Source organism: Diaphorina citri, unplaced genomic scaffold, assembly GCF_000475195.1.
Source record: "Diaphorina citri unplaced genomic scaffold, Diaci psyllid genome assembly version 1.1 scaffold489, whole genome shotgun sequence".
Taxonomy (NCBI): Eukaryota; Metazoa; Arthropoda; class Insecta; order Hemiptera; family Psyllidae; genus Diaphorina; species Diaphorina citri.
Genome location: NW_007377924.1, coordinates 147,787 through 165,532, shown reverse-complemented (window position 1 = coordinate 165,532; position 17,746 = coordinate 147,787). Strand labels below are relative to the sequence as shown.

The window sequence follows — 17,746 nt, the reverse complement described above, 5'->3', positions numbered from 1 at the left end:
TAAGAACAATGCCAAATTAATGTGTAGTCAGTTTGTATTTTTTTAATATTTATGAGAGTGTGGTTGTTATTAGCTCTTACGGCTGGAGTACAACCTGGCTTCCAAATCTCATTTAACTTGAGAATTTTTTAGGGAGGCTTAAATTGGAAACCAATCCAATGTTTTTATAGGGATAGGGAGAGAATGCGAACTTTCTTACATAGTTCTCACCTCTATAAACCTCTGTCCCGTGATAACCTCCTGGTTCTTCGATTTCGGGACGATAAGACCATAGCAGTTACAGTTCCCTCTGTCAAACCTCTTAAAAAAAAAAAAATAAAAAAAAAAATAATACTCTGCCATCACCATTCGAAGCCGCTACAACAACAATATTGTTTTCCTTCAGATTGATGAGTAACGGTAAAGTAGCGGACTCCAGAGTAGAGAGACCCAGGTTCGATGGAGGAGAATCATTGCGACCATTCGGGTCCAAGTTGACTAGGTCCAGCTCACATCCGAACCTATCACAGGTAAGAACAATGCCAAATTAATGTGTAGTCAGTTTGTATTTTTTTTAATACATATTTATGAGAGTGTGGTTGTTATTAGCTCTTACGGCTGGAGTACAACCTGGCTTCCAAAAACATTTCAGTCCAGTTAGTTGATCAGAATCAATTGGATTTGTATTTGTACAGAAGTTCATTTTGCTCTGGACTGCAATGTGTTGAAGTTCAGGTCTCTTTCTTTGGCGGAACAAGTTCGATGTTTTACGACAATACACCTTAGCTGTATTGTCTATAGTTAGTTGATCAGAATCAATTGGATTTGTATTTGTACAGAAGTTCATTTTGCTCTGGACTGCAATGTGTTGAAGTTCAGGTCTCTTTGGCGGAACAAGTTCGATGTTTTACGATAGTAGAAAACTACAATACACCTTAGCTGTATTGTCTTCTGGCCTAATCCATCTGTTAGCCACATCACCTTGGTAGCCAGATTTGTGATAAAACTACGACCCATTACACATGTATTCCAATTTTTAAAGTTTGTGTCGAACCTACATAAGGTTAATGATAAAAGTCCATACCCTGGTGGGGATTGAAACCGCGCTCTCCAGTTTACCAGACGAGCATCTTGACCACTGCACCACAAGGCAGTAAAAAAAAAAGATTTTTTTTGTAAATAATGAAAAATAAACGGAATGGGCATGCTACGACACAGACCACACGAGTCTATTGTAGCAGTTGTTCCATTCTTCCGAAATAAGAAAAGGCGACGAAGCACTCATCTTTGAAAAATAAATAGATAAAATAATTATTAAAATCCCCTGTTCTGTTTGACTTTTGACATTTGTACGTGTGTTTGTGTGTGTGGGGGAAGTGTGATCGTGTTGGGTTTCCACAGTACCATTGCATTGTGAGTTTGGCCCCACACACACTCCCTTAAAACGCCTTTATCTCTTGAACCAATAAAGATAATAAAAAACTGATTGCACCATTGAAAAGAACACAAAATTTACTAAAAGATAAGATTCCCTGTTTTGGTAAAACCCTCCCTCAAACACAACCAGAGGCTTGAGAAAAAGATTTTTTTGTATCTCTTTAAAAACTACCATTTTTTTCAATTCGATTTTTCTTCAAGTTTCCACTGAAACCCATTGAATTTCTCCTGATAGAAAAGTACCCCTTTTTGCCCTCTTTAAGTCCAATATCTTGAATTTTGTGAGAAACCATTATTTATGGAGATATTAACGATACAAAGGGAGAATCCGTCAATTTCCTACGTTACTATGAATCCCTGTCCACCTGTTTCTTTCTATCGTCGCGCCGAATTTTCCTCCAAAAACAACACGAACAACAAAACGAGAGAAGGAAGACAGGATAGGAGAAAGCCAGCCGTTCCGAGAACGAACATTATCCCATCAGGATAAAATCCGTCCCGGGCGGGAATCTAACCCGCGGCCTAGCGCTTACAAGGCAGACGCACTACCAACTAAGCTAACTAGGCTGGCATATATGTCCAGATAGCTTTTTCTGGTAGCCCTTTAGGTCCTGCATCAACCCTCAAGCGTTGTACAGTCGTTCGCGGGACACCCTGTATATATGTATATTTTTTTTTCTTGAGATTCTAAACTTAAAACTCATTTCGTTGTTCGTTGATTCATCAAACCCTCCTACATTTTCTCACACAAATGAGCTCTGATCTTGAAATTTGTCGCGACGACCTATGAACTCAAAGCGAGAAAGTTTTAGTCGATCGTTGTTCGTTGATTCATTAAACCCTCCTCTCCTGTGTGTTTTGTTATTCAGATTAAGTGCCAAAACCCTCAGGGATAAACTAATGGCAGAACATCAAACTCTGTGGAGTATACGGAACACATTTGATCACATCATTCTGTTTGATCAATACAGCAAGGTGAAACCTAATGGCAAGGATTCTAGTTTGGAGAGATTACTATTAATTATTAACGAGGTAAATGCAAAAGATGAGTGTTTCACCACCGTTTTTATTTCCTAGCAATGAAATAACTGCTACACTAGATTAATGTCGTCTGTGTCGTAGCATGCCCATCCCGTAGTATGCCTCTCATTCACCACCGTTTTTATTTCCTAGCAATGAAATAACTGCTACACTAGATTAATGTCGTCTGTGTCGTAGCATGCCCATCCCTTAGTATGCATCTCATCAGATGGGCGAGAAGAGACACAATACTCTCCATTTAAGTGCTGGGTCAACACGAGAACACCAGAAAGTAACCCGTTGAAATATTTGCAATCGAAAAACGAGTACAATTTTTTGTCAATGGTGGGATTCGAACCCGGGACCTTCTGCATGGCAAGCAAGCGCGTTACCACTGGACTAACCATGTCGTGTATTGGGTTTCAGTATGACGTGAATACTAAATACAAGACAGCGCCAGTACTATTGGAGGGAGGTTTTAATGCTTGGTTCTGTCATTTCCCCTTCCTGACTACGAATTCAGCTAATTACAAGCAGTCTCTCCACGATATGGGATATAAGCTGCCAAGTCAAACCAACATCAGTAAGTTCTAATGATTTGTGTAGCATGGCTAACCTAACGTTTAAACCATTGAGATGAGTTTCAAGTTTACCTCCACATTTTGCGTTCGGTTTGTCTGTAAATGTAAAGGTGTGTCCACACATAGTCGACAGACCATCGATCGATGTGGACTGAACCGATTCCGCTCAAAGTTTATTGAGCTCGTCAGATATCTCTTGTGATAAGTTTGATATATTCTGTGTCATGATATGGGTAAAATGTTCATCATAACATTCATTTCCTATCGGATAAACACATGGTGTGTGGAGCAGAGTGGCTGGTATGTTCTGCTTCTTAGATAAAAAATTGGAGAGGTTGGCAAATTTTGCGCCTCTTTAGTTCTACAATAAAAAGGCCAGTTAATTTATGTAAGTAAAATAGTGTGTTCATCATTTATTATTAGATAGAATACAACATGGTGTGGGATTTAGGGACCGTTTTGGATGTTTTTGAGTGCGCCAATGCACTTTTTGGGTACTTTTACATCGGAATAGGACTCTATCTCGAAAAAAAATTTCATTTGGTTGTGCCCCATTGGAGAGGTTGGCAAATTTTGCGCCTCTGTAGTTCCATCCCGTATGAAATTGTCTGGGTCTTTTAGCACACACTTGAAGATAAGGCAAGAAGCAACAGAAGTACAATATTCTATCTCTCGCCATAGATACATATTTCTTGACCCCGCCGGGAATCGAACCCGGGTCTCCCGCGTGCAAGGCAAGCGCAGTGACCACTACGCCATGGGAGCTGACTGATCTTAGATAAAAAATTGGAGAGGTTGGCAAATTTTGCGCCTCTTTAGTTCCATCCCGTATGAAATTGTCTGGGTCTTTTAGCACACCCTTGAAGATAAGGCAAGAAGCAACAGAAGTACAATATTCTATCTCTCGCGATAGCATAGAAACGTAAGGCCCTGTCTTCTGGCGTAGATCCAAAAATAAAACTCTTGTGTGTACGAAATACGAATGTATGGTTGTATTCATGAATTTGGAATTCGAGCACTTGGAAAAGATTCTTCTTTCTTGTTTTTGTTTTAACCTAAATACGAGTTTTTGCATTTTATCTATGCCGATGGCGTTATGAGTTATGGATCTTTTTATAACTTTGTTGTAACTGTGCGTATAGTGCGGCCTAATGTGTGTGTTTTTTCTTCTAAATTGTTACCTAGTTTCTGTTAAATTATTACCCGTGTATTTGACAAAGTAACTTTGTGTTTTGGCCTAATGTGTGTGTTTTTTCTTCTAAATTGTTACCTAGTTTCTGTTAAATTATTACCCGTGTATTTGACAAAGTAACTTTGTGTTTTGCCCTAATGTGTGTGTTTTTTCTTCTAAATTGTTACCTAGTTTCTGTTAAATTATTACCCGTGTATTTGACAAAGTAACTTTTACAGAGTCAACCATCCAGATGGCCAGTTGTGTTTTGTTCCGTGTGTTTGGGATGTGGTACTCACCATTTGAGACCAGTGTCCTATAACGTGCCCAGTTGTGTTTTGTTCAGTGTGTTTGGGATGTGGTACTCACCATTTGAGACCAGTGTCCTATAACGTTAGGTGACGAGACAAAATAAGTTTTGGTGTCCCGTTCCGTTCAGAATTCTGTAGGTATCCCTCATATTTATCCGTGCCTATCTCAAATACATCATTTGTAACTTTTGCTCGATCCTCCCCCCTCCCCATAACCTGAAGTGATCCAGACAAAAACACTCTTAACCAACCTAGTTCGCTTGAACGGTAGCTCGTCTAACCTTATAAATGCGCTAGGCCGCGGGTTCGATTTCCGCCCGGGGTGGATTTTATTCTGAACAAATAAAGTTCGTTCTCGGAACGGCTGGCTTTCTCCTAATCCTGTCTTTCTTCTCTGTTCGCTTTCGGGACGATAAAACCTTAGCATTTACAGTTCCCTCTATCAAACCTCTTGAAAAAAAGAAGAAAAAAACACACACACACTTGGTGTCCCGTTAAGAAATCCCTACCTCCCTCCCTCCCTCCCATTTTCCCGTATATTGGCCGTATTAACCTATATGTCCTATATCATATGTACGTATGTAGTGTAGGTATAGCTTTAAACCACATAGGGCAGATAATTGCCATGAAGTAATACTAAATCCGTCCTGAGATACACAAAAAAAAGCAGATATGTAATTATAATCATGTCTGTCATAAATGTTGTTCTCCGATGAACGCATTAAGTTTGGACTGGAACTACCAAGCTCCAGATCCAAAGTTCACCACACCACTGAGGTTGGCTTGATACCTTTAGTTTAGACCATAGATCAGGGGTGGAAGTAAAATTCTGATCTTCCTACAAATTCAGGGAGGGACTTGAGATGAAATCGTAAAAATCTTGACGAACTACCTCAAATACATCATTTGTAACTTTTGCTCGATCCTCCCCCCTCCCCATAACCTGAAGTGATCCAGACAAAAGCATTCTTAACCAGCCTAGTTAGCTTGAACGGTAGCTCGTCTACCTTATAAATGCGCTAGGCCGCGGGTTCGATTTCCGCCCGGGGCTTAATTGCTCGAAAAGACCTTTTTAGCTCAACATATGGCTTACAGCTTAGTTTCTTGCTTTGAAATCAAGTCAATATGGCGCTCTTCTTCTGATGCACTATGGTTCGATAGAACCTCGGCCCCACCGGGAATCGAACCCGGACCTCCTGCATGCAAGCCTAGTGGGATACCCACTCGGTCAAGGAGGTTGCTACTATGGTTCAATAGAAGGGGAAGAGCTCCTTCAGAAGAACCCTGCCAAAAAAGAAAAAAGCACCACGACCGTAAAATTTCACGAAGTAGTTGGAAAATGCCAGTAAAGCGGGTTTGTTCTCAGAAGGGGCTGTTTGACATTCTGGTTCTTCTATCCTGTCTTCCTTCTCTCTTCCCTTGCGGTAGGTACGATAAGAATAAGACCTTAGCAGTTACAGTTCCCGCTATCAAACCTCTGGGAAAATAGAAAGTAAAAAAAAAAATGGGGAGAACCATGGTTTGTAAAGTTCCTAAATTTCCACTTGTTATCCGTCGATAATCGGATTTGCTATCTCACACGCAAACACCATGTAGTGGTTTTCACTACGGCTTCCCAGGCATGTGTTGCGGGTTGCATATGTGTTTAGTTTACTCCTGGTCACGAGTCGGATATCTCTTGTGTTAAGCTTGATATATTCTGTGTCATGATATGGGTAAAATGTTCATCATAACATTCATTTCCTATCGGATAAAAATCATATTCTGGACTGTGGTGAGTTTGAATTTTCTCCATATGTACGTATGTAGTGTAGGTATAGATTTAAACTAAATCCGTCCTGAGATACACAAAAAAAGCAGAATATGTACGTATGTAGTGTAGGTATAGCTTTAAACCACATAGGGCAGATAATTGCCATGAAGTAATACTAAATCCGTCCTGAGATACATACACAAAAAAAGCAGATACCTATGTAATTATAATCATGTCTGTCATAAATGTTGTTCTCGGATGAACGCATTAAGTTTCATGTTTTGACTTGGACTGGAACTACCAAGCTTCAGATCCAAAGTTAACCCCAATGCCAACCACCACACCACTGAGGTTGGCTTGATACCTTTATAATCATGTCTGTCATAAATGTTGTTCTCGGATGAACGCATTAAGTTTCATGTTTTGACTTGGACTGGAACTACCAAGCTTCAGATTCAAAGTTCACAATGCCAACCACCACACCACTGAGGTTGGCTTGATACCTCTAGTTTAGACCATAGATCAGGGGCGGAAGTAAAATTCTGATCTTCCTACAAATTCAGGGAGGGACTTAAGATGAAATCGTAAAAATCTTGACGAAAATTTATCCAGAGGCCAGAGGTCGAAACAAAATTCTCACCTAACATCAAAACCAATCAGGAACTTAAAAAAAAAAAATATAATAATAATAAATACCTAAATAAATAAATAAAATAATAATAAGTGAATTGAATTCTTCACTCAGAACTTTCAAGCAGGAATAAAATGGATTCTCCCCAAAATGTCCACAGGGCCCAGGACTAACAGGACTGAAGAACCTGGGCAACACCTGCTACATCAACTCCATCCTCCAGTGCCTTAGCAACACGTCTCCCCTGCGCGAGTATTTCGTGACCGAGTTCAAACGCTCCATGACCGCCGCCTACAGTAAGACCAGTGGGAAGCTGGCTGAGGAGTTTCAGCTAATATTCAATATGCTCTGGGCGGGGGACTCACGATACTTCTCACCGCAGAAATTCAAGGTAAAACACGAGCTAGTAGGTAAATTCAAGGTAAAAGTAGAAAAAAAAATTAGGTAAATTCAAGGTAAAACATAAGGAGGTAAAGTAGATCCAAGGTAAAAGATAAGATAAATTCAAGCATAAGAAATGCACAGAAACGAGTATTCAAGACCGGATGAGGTATTCAAGTCTTCAAAAGAAGGTCGTGAATACCATATAGATAGAGTACTCATGTCAGGACTGTCAGGAGTGAAATGTTGAGTGAGGGTCATATGTATAATGTATATGGTACTCATGTCGTGAAAGAAAAGTTCGCTGAGGGTCACATATGGTACTCAGGGGCTCAAAGTGTTCGTCAATTTTGAGGGGCTCTTTCAGACAGCAAAGTAATATAAGTCCAGACTCCAGCTCAATTGTTAGATTTGTATCGGATATGGATTATGGCATAGCACGGAATCTAATCTCATCTACTACTATGCTCAAATTGGTACTTAAAAGCCTCCTGGTACGCTAAGGAATTCATGCCAGGAGTTGAGTTTTATTTGTGTTGAAGAAGTTAATCTACATATTAATACTATAAACAGTTACTTTTTGTGTTATTCTACTAACTAACAATAAGTTACCTGTCTCCGGATACTGTACTACATGTCCGCTACGTGTCACCAATACTATTTGTCCCGTATGCGCGAGTATTTCGTGACCGAGTTCAAACGCTCCATGACCGCCGCCTACAGTAAGACCAGTGGGAAGCTGGCTGAGGAGTTTCAGCTTATATTCAATATGCTCTGGGCGGGGGACTCACGATACTTCTCACCGCAGAAATTCAAGGTAAAACACGAGTTAGTGGGTAAATTCAAGGTAAAAGTAGATAAAAGATTAGGTAAATTCAAGGTAAAACATAAGGAGGTAAAGTAGATCCAAGGTAAAAGAGAAGATAAATTCAAGCATAAGAAATGCACAGAAACGAGTACCGGATGAGTTATTCAAGTCTTCAAAAGAAGGTCGTGAATACCATATAGAGTACTCATGTCAGGAGTGAAATGTTGAGTGAGGGTCATATGTATATGGTACTCATGTCGTGAAAGAAAAGTTCGCCGAGACGCTGAGGGTCACATATGGTACTCAGGGGCTCAAAGTGTTCGTCAATTTTGAGGGGCTCTTTCAGACAGCAAAGTAATATAAGTCCAGACTCCAGCTCAATTGTTAGATTAATGAATATTTCTGAACTTTATTGTTCATCGTTTATAATATTGCGCGATGTCTCGTAAGATGGCGTTCCTCTCATTGGTGAGTCGAATACAGAACTCTTCCCGTACATGTTTGATTTCCTGGGCTAGTTTCTCCGCGAAATATTTGTACAGGATTCGTTTACACTTCTGATAGCACGCCCGGTTAGTCTGAGCTATAATACGGGTCCTATTGGTTCGCAGCTCGGTTTCCAAGGCCTGACTCAGGGCGAGGTTCTCACGTTTTATTTTCTCGTTAAGCTTATCGAAGATATACTCGTTCTCTCTGTTCAACTTGTAAACCACTTCCACCTCAACCTCGTGCTGATCGTAAGAGTGCTGATGTCTGAAAATAAAAACACAAAATACCGCCATGTGGTGTCGCTGGTTTTTCGAAAATTTTACCTTCTTTAGGGAAATGTAGAGGCTCAAAATGACTTTTGGGTGAAATGTTGAGACTCTAGAGACCGAAATGACTCACCGAATATGAAGGCCACACTTTGACTCACATTTCAAGTTAATCCGATTGAATTACCCAATCTGGATGGTTAATTTCAAACTTTGGATTCATATTAAACCATCAGAATGTTTGAATCAAACGTCTCACCTTTAAGGTTACCTCAAAGTGTGGCCTCTGACATTTGTCCTCAAGACAGAACCAGAGAGAGAGACAGGTTACCTCAAAGTGTGGCCTTTGACATTTGTCCTCAAGACAGAACCAGAGGGAGAGACAGGTCCACTTACCTCTGAAGTAGATCAGCGATAAACTGGCTCTGTCGCAACTCCTTGTCCTTCATGAAGCTCTCTGTAAACTTCCTCTCCTCATCCAACTTGGCGGACATTGCACAGTTGACGAATTCCTTCTCAAACTCTATCGCCTCTATCAGATGGGTGAGAAGTTTCTTCCTTGTGGCAGGCTCTACATGTTTCATTTCGTTCAAGATGGACCAGCCTTCTTCCGTTTTCAGCTGCTCGAAATAAGTCTCCTCTTCCGGTTTGGGTTTGGTGTCGGAGTCACCAAATAGTTTGAGCCCTGGAGGACGTTGATCAGTTTCGACCGTGTCAAATGCTTTGGAAGAGTCTGGTAGTTGGGAAATGTTTGATGATGATGGCCACAGGTCTGGATGAATGATTCTGCGTTGACTTTCAGTGAGGTCGATGTCACCTTGAAATAATTTTAGAAACATGTTTGAATACCGGTTGTTTTAGTTTGTTGGGAACGACGCTATACAGAATGTCCAAAAATAAACAAGACATTCGAATATCTTGAAAACTAATGAAGATAGAAAATTCGTGTTTTTGCTGATTGTCCTAACTTTTTGGGGGACATTTAATGGTGACCTCTGGAAGGAGACACCCGGTAAAATTCCAGAGGTCACCATTAAATGTCCCCAAACACGAATTTTCTATCTTCATTAGTTTTCAAGATATTCGATTGTCTTGTTTATTTTTGGATACCCTGTATTGGTAGTAGAGTATGAAAAAGTGTCCCTCTTCGGTGAATTTTTGATTTTAGCTTTATAAAAAAGTCTGATGTATCGGATATGGATTATGGCATAGCACGGAATCTAATCTCATCTACTACTATGCTCAAATTGGTACTTAAAAGCCTCCTGGTACGCCAAGGAATTCATGCCAGGAGTTGAGTTTTATTTGTGTTGAAGAAGTTAATCTACATATTAATACTATAAACAGTTACTCTTTGTGTTATTCTACTAACTAACAATAAGTTACCTGTCTCCGGATACTGTACTACATGTCCGCTACGTGTCACCAGTACTATGTGTCCCGTGTTGGGATCCCGGGCAAGGCCATACCCAGACGGTATATTTCCCATACACTCCGCCAGATAACTATCTCCCAGTGTTGTCAAGTCTACCCGGTCCCCGTGTTCGTTGATAAGTTGCATGGCACCACTGCTATCCAGCTCTATACGATATCCTGGGGGTAGTTGTACAGGGTTGCCGTGTTGGTCTACTAGTCGTATAGTGGCACTCGCTGGGTCTGGTTCCATGTGATAGCCTGTGAGACGCGGTACAAGTTGACTCGTCACTTCATTGAGCATATCGGTGGCGTCGGCCTGTGTGTCTCGACCTTGACGATCAACAGGAAGCAGACTTTTATCCTCAGGTCTCTCTTGTTTATCCGTGAGCTTTCCGTCTTTGTCCTCTATTTCATCCCCTTCCTCCTCCCCTGACATGAGTTCCTCCAGTAGATCTTTTATTTATATTGTCAGCATGAGGTCGTAAAAGCAGTTCCTTTGATTCGAAATGTTTCGTGCTATAAAAGCTAGAAATGTCTATGTATTCAATAAAAACAGCGCAGCGACAATAAGAACACCGGTTCCAAAAGTTGAAGTTTGATCGCACACAGAATCAGACTAGTGCAGGTGTAGAGAGCAGAGTAGGGGACTAGTATAATTACACGTGAGTACAGGTGTAGCTGTAGAGGAGTCTGGCTGAGGGACTATAAACAGGGAGTAGACTAGTCCAAATTTCCTCACGCTATATCAATAGCGAAGGTTGAGTAGCGAAGGGCATCCCACGCGGAAAGTTTTGGTGCCAAAACCAGTTGCCCTCAAAGTATCACTCTAAAGCTGATTGAGAGGCCGACGACAAACGCCGACCCCATCTGAACATGGGAAAAGGCACCATCAGAATGTTTGAATCAAACGTCTCACCTTTAAGGTTACCTCAAAGTGTGGCCTCTGACATTTGTCCTCAAGACAGAACCAGAGAGAGAGACAGGTTACCTCAAAGTGTGGCCTTTGACATTTGTCCTCAAGACAGAACCAGAGGGAGAGACAGGTCCACTTACCTCTGAAGTAGATCAGCGATAAACTGGCTCTGTCGCAACTCCTTATCCTTCATGAAGCTCTCTGTAAACTTCCTCTCCTCATCCAACTTGGCGGACATTGCACAGTTGACGAATTCCTTCTCAAACTCTATCGCCTCTATCAGATGGGTGAGAAGTTTCTTCCTTGTGGCAGGCTCTACATGTTTCATTTCGTTCAAGATGGACCAGCCTTCTTCCGTTTTCAGCTGCTCGAAATAAGTCTCCTCTTCCGGTTTGGGTTTGGTGTCGGAGTCACCAAATAGTTTGAGCCCTGGAGGACGTTGATCAGTTTCGACCGTGTCAAATGCTTTGGAAGAGTCTGGTAGTCACCAAATAGTTTGAGCCCTGGAGGACGTTGATCAGTGTCGACCGTGTCAAATGCTTTGGAAGAGTCTGGCAGTTGGGAAATGTTCGATGATGATGGCCACAGGTCTGGATGAATGATTCTGCGTTGACTTTCAGTGAGGTCGATGTCACCTTGAAATTAGTTGGGAAATGTTTGATGATGATGGCCACAGGTCTGGATGAATGATTCTGCGTTGACTTTCAGTGAGGTCGATGTCACCTTGAAATAATTTTAGAAACATGTTTGAATACCGGTTGTTTTAGTTTGTTGGGAACGACGCTATACAGAATGTCCAAAAATAAACAAGACATTCGAATATCTTGAAAACTAATGAAGATAGAAAATTCGTGTTTTTGCTGATTGTCCTAACTTTTTGGGGGACATTTAATGGTGACCTCTGGAAGGAGACACCCGGTAAAATTCCAGAGGTCACCATTAAATGTCCCCAAACACGAATTTTCTATCTTCATTAGTTTTCAAGATATTCGATTGTCTTGTTTATTTTTGGATACCCTGTATTGGTAGTAGAGTATGAAAAAGTGTCCCTCTTCGGTGAATTTTTGATTTTAGGCGCGGAAAAAGTTGGACATCACAAGACTTCCTCCTATTCTAGTTCTTCATTTCAAACGGTAAGTGAGAGAGCAGTCAAACACACACTATTTTTTAATGTTTTATTTTCTTTATTTGACAATAACAAGTGGATACAAATACAAGAGGATCCTTCCTAAGACACGATATTATTACAACAGATAGTTTACCGCGGAAAAAGTTGGACATCACAAGACTTCCTCCTATTCTAGTTCTTCATTTCAAACGGTAAGTGAGAGAGCAGTCAAACACACACTACTAAATAGAAATGTGTTAGAGAGAACTGTACCAATGGAAGTCTTATCAAAGAGAGAAATAGGAGAAACCTTTATCTTAGCGAGGCAATCACCCTGACCTTATCTTGGGATAAAATTCGCTCCGCGCAGGAATCGGACCCTGCGCATGCATTCAATAATGGTTTTTGCTATTGTAGGCGCGATAGAGACCGTTTCCAATTGTGGGTTTCATCCGATTTTTTTTTCAACTGTCTTGTAGGCAATGTAATTTATAGTAGAGTGTTCCCACTACATACGACACGATTTTTTTTCCGAACGACAAGTGGTAACAGACCTTTACCCGGCACTTGTTCTAGTGTTCACTGAGTAACAAATTTACAAGTAGGACTGGAGTTCATAGGTCGTCGCGACAAATTTCAAGATCAGAACTCATTTGTGTGAGAAAATGTGAAAAAAATCCCCCAAAAACCAGTTTTTTTGGTTTTATGGTTCTCTGGACGCTCATTTGTGTGAGAAAATGTGAAAAAAATCCCCCAAAAACCAGTTTTTTTGGTTTTTTGGCTTTATGGTTTTCTGGTCAAAATTTGCACCACCATTTTCGTGTTCCTGGTAAAAAGACCTTTAATTTGATATATAGGTCGACTAGGTTTGGATAAGTCCTTCTATGGGGACAGAGTACACACGACGACACCGAAGCGAATACAATAGTCCGTCCCTTATACCTTTTTATTACTATTGTAATAATAAAGGAAGGACGGACTCACTAAAAAGAGAAAAATTTATCAGGACATGAGGTACACAACAGGGCTGCCTGGAGGAGGCTGACAAGAAACGCCGACCCTATTTAATTAGGAAAAGGCTAAGAAGAAGAAGAAGATGATGATAAAAAGAAGAGAAATAAAAGTAATGACTTTTATTGGACTCTTTTGCTTAAAAAAAAGCTCAAAATATTTTGATCCATTTGATGACGTGTTTCAAAGATGCGGTGTTACAAAGTGTAAATTCTGATTTCAGGACTGTCTAGATTTGTATTTAAAAGATGAAGAAATCCAAGGCTGGCACTGTCCGAGATGTAAAACAAAGCAGGATGCGCGGAAAAATTACTCTTTGTGTTATTCTACTAACTAACAATAAGTTACCTGTCTCCGGATACTGTACTACATGTCCGCTACGTGTCACCAGTACTATTTGTCCCGTGTTGGGATCCCGGGCAAGGCCATACCCAGGCGGTATATTTCCCATACACTCCGCCAGATAACTATCTCCCAGTGTTGTCAAGTCTACCCGGTCCCCGTGCTCGTTGATAAGTTGCATGGCACCACTGCTATCCAGCTCTATACGATATCCTGGGGGTAGTTGTACAGGGTTGCCGTGTTGGTCTACTAGTCGTATAGTGGCACTCGCTGGGTCTGGTTCCATGTGATAGCCTGTGAGACGCGGTACAAGTTGACTCGTCAGTTCATTGAGCATATCGGTGGCGTCGGCCTGTGTGTCTCGACCTTGACGATCAATAGGAAGCAGACTTTTATCCGTAGGTCTCTCTTGTTTATCCGTGAGCTTTCCGTCTTTATCCTCTATTTCATCCCCTTCCTCCTCCCCTGACATGAGTTCCTCCAGTAGATCCCCAGGTAGCGCTAGTTGTATCGGATAGTTCCCTTCTAGTGTAGTCAATAGGTCTCCCTGTTCATCCACTATACTGGTAGTGTTAGTATCCGGGTCATATTGAGAATGATAATCTAATGCCGGCTGTCCGGTCACATCCAATACTTGTATCCCTCCAGTATCCGGATCCTTCACTATATACAACTCTCCGTCCCGTAGCGTCTCCACAAACTGTCGCTCCGGATTCTCATAGTCTCCATACAGTGGTAGTCCGGATAACGGATCCACACGCTTTGTAATATCTACTATGATTTCATCTTTGGTTCCAAGCTTGAGCTAGTAGTTTTTTTTTTTTTTTTTAACTTATGGCCAATGAAATGGAAGTTTAGTTTATCTTAGGAAACCAGAGTGAATGAACTTTCCATTGATAAGTCAGTTACACAATGTTTGTGTTTAAGTATATTTACGTCGTTTGAGCAGTCCAATCTGTTTTTGTAACTTGGAATCTCGTTTTTGTGTGAAATTTCAAAACTATTACCTGGAGGTAGGTAGAGTGTTGTCCATTGAACAAACATGTTAGCATGAAAAGCAGTACATGTGTTTCTATTTTGGCGCAGTCAGCCTAGTTAGCTTGGAGGGTAGCATGTCTACCTTGTAAGTGCTAGGTCGCGGGTTCGATTCCTGCCCCGGGCTGATTTTATCCTAAACAAATAAAGTTCTTTCTCGGGACGGCTGGCTTTCTCCTATTCTATCTTCTCTCCTTGCTTTTGGAATAATAAGACCTTAGCAATTGTAGTTTTCTCTAACAAACCTATATATATAAAAAAATGGAGATGTGTAAGGTGTTGCCAAGTTGAACAATCATTTTTTGGCAACGTCAGACGTAAGTTACGTAAAACTGAATTTCCCGCCCACAAACTTGCGCATATTAAGTACATAGCGTTTTCTATTGGTTAGCTCGTAGTGTACGAAGTAGGGAGGTTCAATGAGTTTCTCTAGGTTTGTGTCTGGGTCTATCATGAGGAATGGTTGTTGTCCGCCTGTACGCAGGGGCTCTACACGTAGTGTTTGTCCTGTCTCTAGGAACACAATGGGGAATGGTAGCAACTCTTCAGGATAATATACACCACGTGGTCTGACCTCCTCCTTCACTTTGACTACCTTGAGATCATAACCACGCTTCCCGGTCTCGGGATCTCGCACGATTTTCACCTCGATTTCAATTTCCCGGAATCGGACGTCTATCGTGTCATTCAGATGGAGTGAACAATTCCCGGAATCAGCCGGGAAATCATCGATATGGAATGAAAACGGTGGTTGAGCAACAGGCGGTAGTGCGGCTTTCTTCTTACCTTTCCCTTTCTTTTTACCCATACTGAGTCCCTGGCGTTGTATTCTGCCCTTGAGGGTTTTTACTTTGTCTTTGTTTCTATCCTATGCTCAGAGTTTTCTACGGTGTCTCTGTTTCTATATTATGCTGTGTTGATCTTACCTCTATTTTCTAGTTATTGGTGTGTTTCCATTGCATCTGTTTCTGTTTGATTTGTGACATTAATGTTTGTACTGTTCTGAAATTTTGTGCAAAGAAAAACTAGTACAGCCTGTGATTACACGATGTATTGTTACCATTGAAAAGGTTTTTTAACCACTAAAAATATATTGGGGAGAAAAAAAAAAAGATATACTTATACTCACCAATATTTTCGTTTGTATGATACAATAAATAAGTAGGTAGGTAATTGGTGTTTTTTCTTCGTTCTTTTTTTGGTTATTAAAATCCATTAACATAATTTATTTTTCTCCTGCTGATAGGAAGAGGTTGGCAAAATGAAACGTACATTCCGTGGCTATGAACAACAGGACTCGCATGAATTCCTTACCATCCTCATAGACACTCTACATGAAGATCTGAAAGAGGTATGTAAATCCTACCCCTCATCTCAAAAAAAAAAAAAAACGCTTCATGGAATTTATATTCCACGTTTCATGGTAAAAAAACACGTTTCATGGAATTTATATTACAAACACGTAAAAAAAACACGTTTCATGGAATTTATATTCCATGAAACGTGTTTTTTTTCTGTTTACGGCGTGAACGACCTGGTATTCCAGAGTTAAAGCGCATTACTGAAAAAAAAGTTCAGTTTTAGACTAGAAAATGGACTATACTTTGTTTATCCTGCCCGAATAGGACTGAAAAGTCCCTCTTTACCCCAGCAGTCTAAACAAGGTCTCGTATATTTCGCGGAATACATACTTAACTGTATTACTGGACAAAACATTAGAGTTGAACGTTGCGATGTAGAGCTTATAAGCCTCACGTTTTTGAGAGTGTTGCCCAGCCTAGTTAGCTTTAAGGGTAGCGTGTCTTAATTTATTTATGTGTTTGATTTGTTTAAATTCAGCCAGAACACAAGAACTCACTCACAGGGGCCTCCATCGAGTCTGGCGAGAAGTCATGGGGAGAGTTTCGCAAGAAGAACAAGTCCATCATCAGTGAATTGTTCTATGGACAGTCTTATTGCACACCTAGACCATAAAAGGAATATTCCTACCAAATTTCAGCTTTCTAGGTGTTGTGGTTCTCGAGATAGAGCGATCATTGTGTGAACTGTGAAATGTGAATGGATCTTGTTCTTATAATATAAGATGTGTTTGATTTGTTTAAATTCAGCCAGAACACAAGAACTCACTCACAGGGGCCTCCATAGAGTCTGGCGAGAAGTCCTGGGGAGAGTTTCGCAAGAAGAACAAGTCCATCATCAGTGAATTGTTCTATGGACAACTCAAGTCTACTGTCATCTGTTGTAACTGCCAGGAAACCTCGTCCACATTTGAAGTGTTCTCCAACGTGTCCCTACCTCTGCCTAGCAACGATTATTGTTCCTTGAGAGTAAGTTTCTAAAGAATTTAGGGTCTATCTATGGACAGCTCAAGTCTACTGTCATCTGTTGTAACTGCCAGGAAACCTCGTCCACATTTGAAGTGTTCTCCAACGTGTCCCTACCTCTGCCTAGCAACGATTATTGTTCCTTGAGAGTAAGTTTCTAAAGAATTTAGGGTCTATGATGGTAAAAAATTACTGAAAAAAAAAGTTCAGTTTTAGACTAGAAAATGGACTATACTTTGTTTATCCTGCCCGAATAGGACTGAAAAGTCCCTCTTTGCCCCAGCAGTCTAAACAAGGTCTCGTATATTTCGCGGAATACATACTTAACTGTATTACTGATTACTGGACAAAACATTGGAGGTAAACGTTGCGTTGTAGAGCCTATAAGCCTCACGTTTTTGAGAGTGTTGCCCAGCCTAGTTAGCTTTAAAGGTAGCGTCTCTTAAGATATATTGTACGCCACAGGCCAAGTAGCCATTTCCAGGTAGTTGTAGACTCACTTATTATGTACGGAAATGACATAATTATGATGAAAGGGAAGGAATGTGTAGTTTTGTAACAATCTGGCTACCAGGTACCAAGGTTTTTTTCACTCTTTGCAGATTAAATGTTTTGCATATGTTTTTATTTCACTAACATGTAGGTACTTTAATCCCATTGATTTGTTATTCAGATGAATGGAGGGGATACTCTGCACGAAGGCCGAACCTCATTATTATGATGAAAGGGAAGGAATGTGTAGTTTTGTAACAATCTGGCTACCAGGTACC

At 40.7% G+C, this 17,746-nt stretch overlaps 2 protein-coding genes and 1 long non-coding RNA gene across 3 annotated transcripts in view; 2 read left to right on the top strand and 1 right to left on the bottom strand.

Annotated features, from left to right (window-relative positions):
* LOC103509344 (ubiquitin carboxyl-terminal hydrolase 31-like) overlaps nucleotides 1-17,746 on the top strand; it is a 36,790-nt gene that overhangs the window by 10,036 nt on the left and 9,008 nt on the right. The gene's annotated exons all lie outside the window — the stretch shown is intronic.
* Nucleotides 380-17,683, top strand: LOC113467503. Its single transcript, XR_003391564.1, has 2 exons — nucleotides 380-509; nucleotides 17,650-17,683. It is a non-coding gene; the product is annotated as an uncharacterized LOC113467503 (long non-coding RNA).
* On the bottom strand, nucleotides 8,450-10,691 carry LOC113467501. The gene is made up of 3 exons (XM_026823713.1): nucleotides 10,214-10,691; nucleotides 9,224-9,644; nucleotides 8,450-8,825 (listed from the first exon to the last, which is right to left on the bottom strand). Exons 1-3 carry the CDS (start codon nucleotides 10,677-10,679, stop codon nucleotides 8,489-8,491), a joined length of 1,224 nt encoding a protein of 407 aa, XP_026679514.1. The 5' UTR covers nucleotides 10,680-10,691; the 3' UTR covers nucleotides 8,450-8,488.

Excerpts from the sequence above, each read along its gene's own strand:
- LOC113467501 (XM_026823713.1), bottom strand. The coding sequence starts at position 10,679 with ATGTCAGGGGAGGAGGAAGGGGATGAAATAGAGGACAAAGACGGAAAG. Across the intron at positions 9,645-10,213 it reads AGTACAGTATCCGGAGACAG|GTGACATCGACCTCACTGAA; the intron begins GTAACTTATTGT and ends AATTATTTCAAG. Across the intron at positions 8,826-9,223 it reads ATCGCTGATCTACTTCAGAG|ACATCAGCACTCTTACGATC; the intron begins GTAAGTGGACCT and ends TTTTATTTTCAG.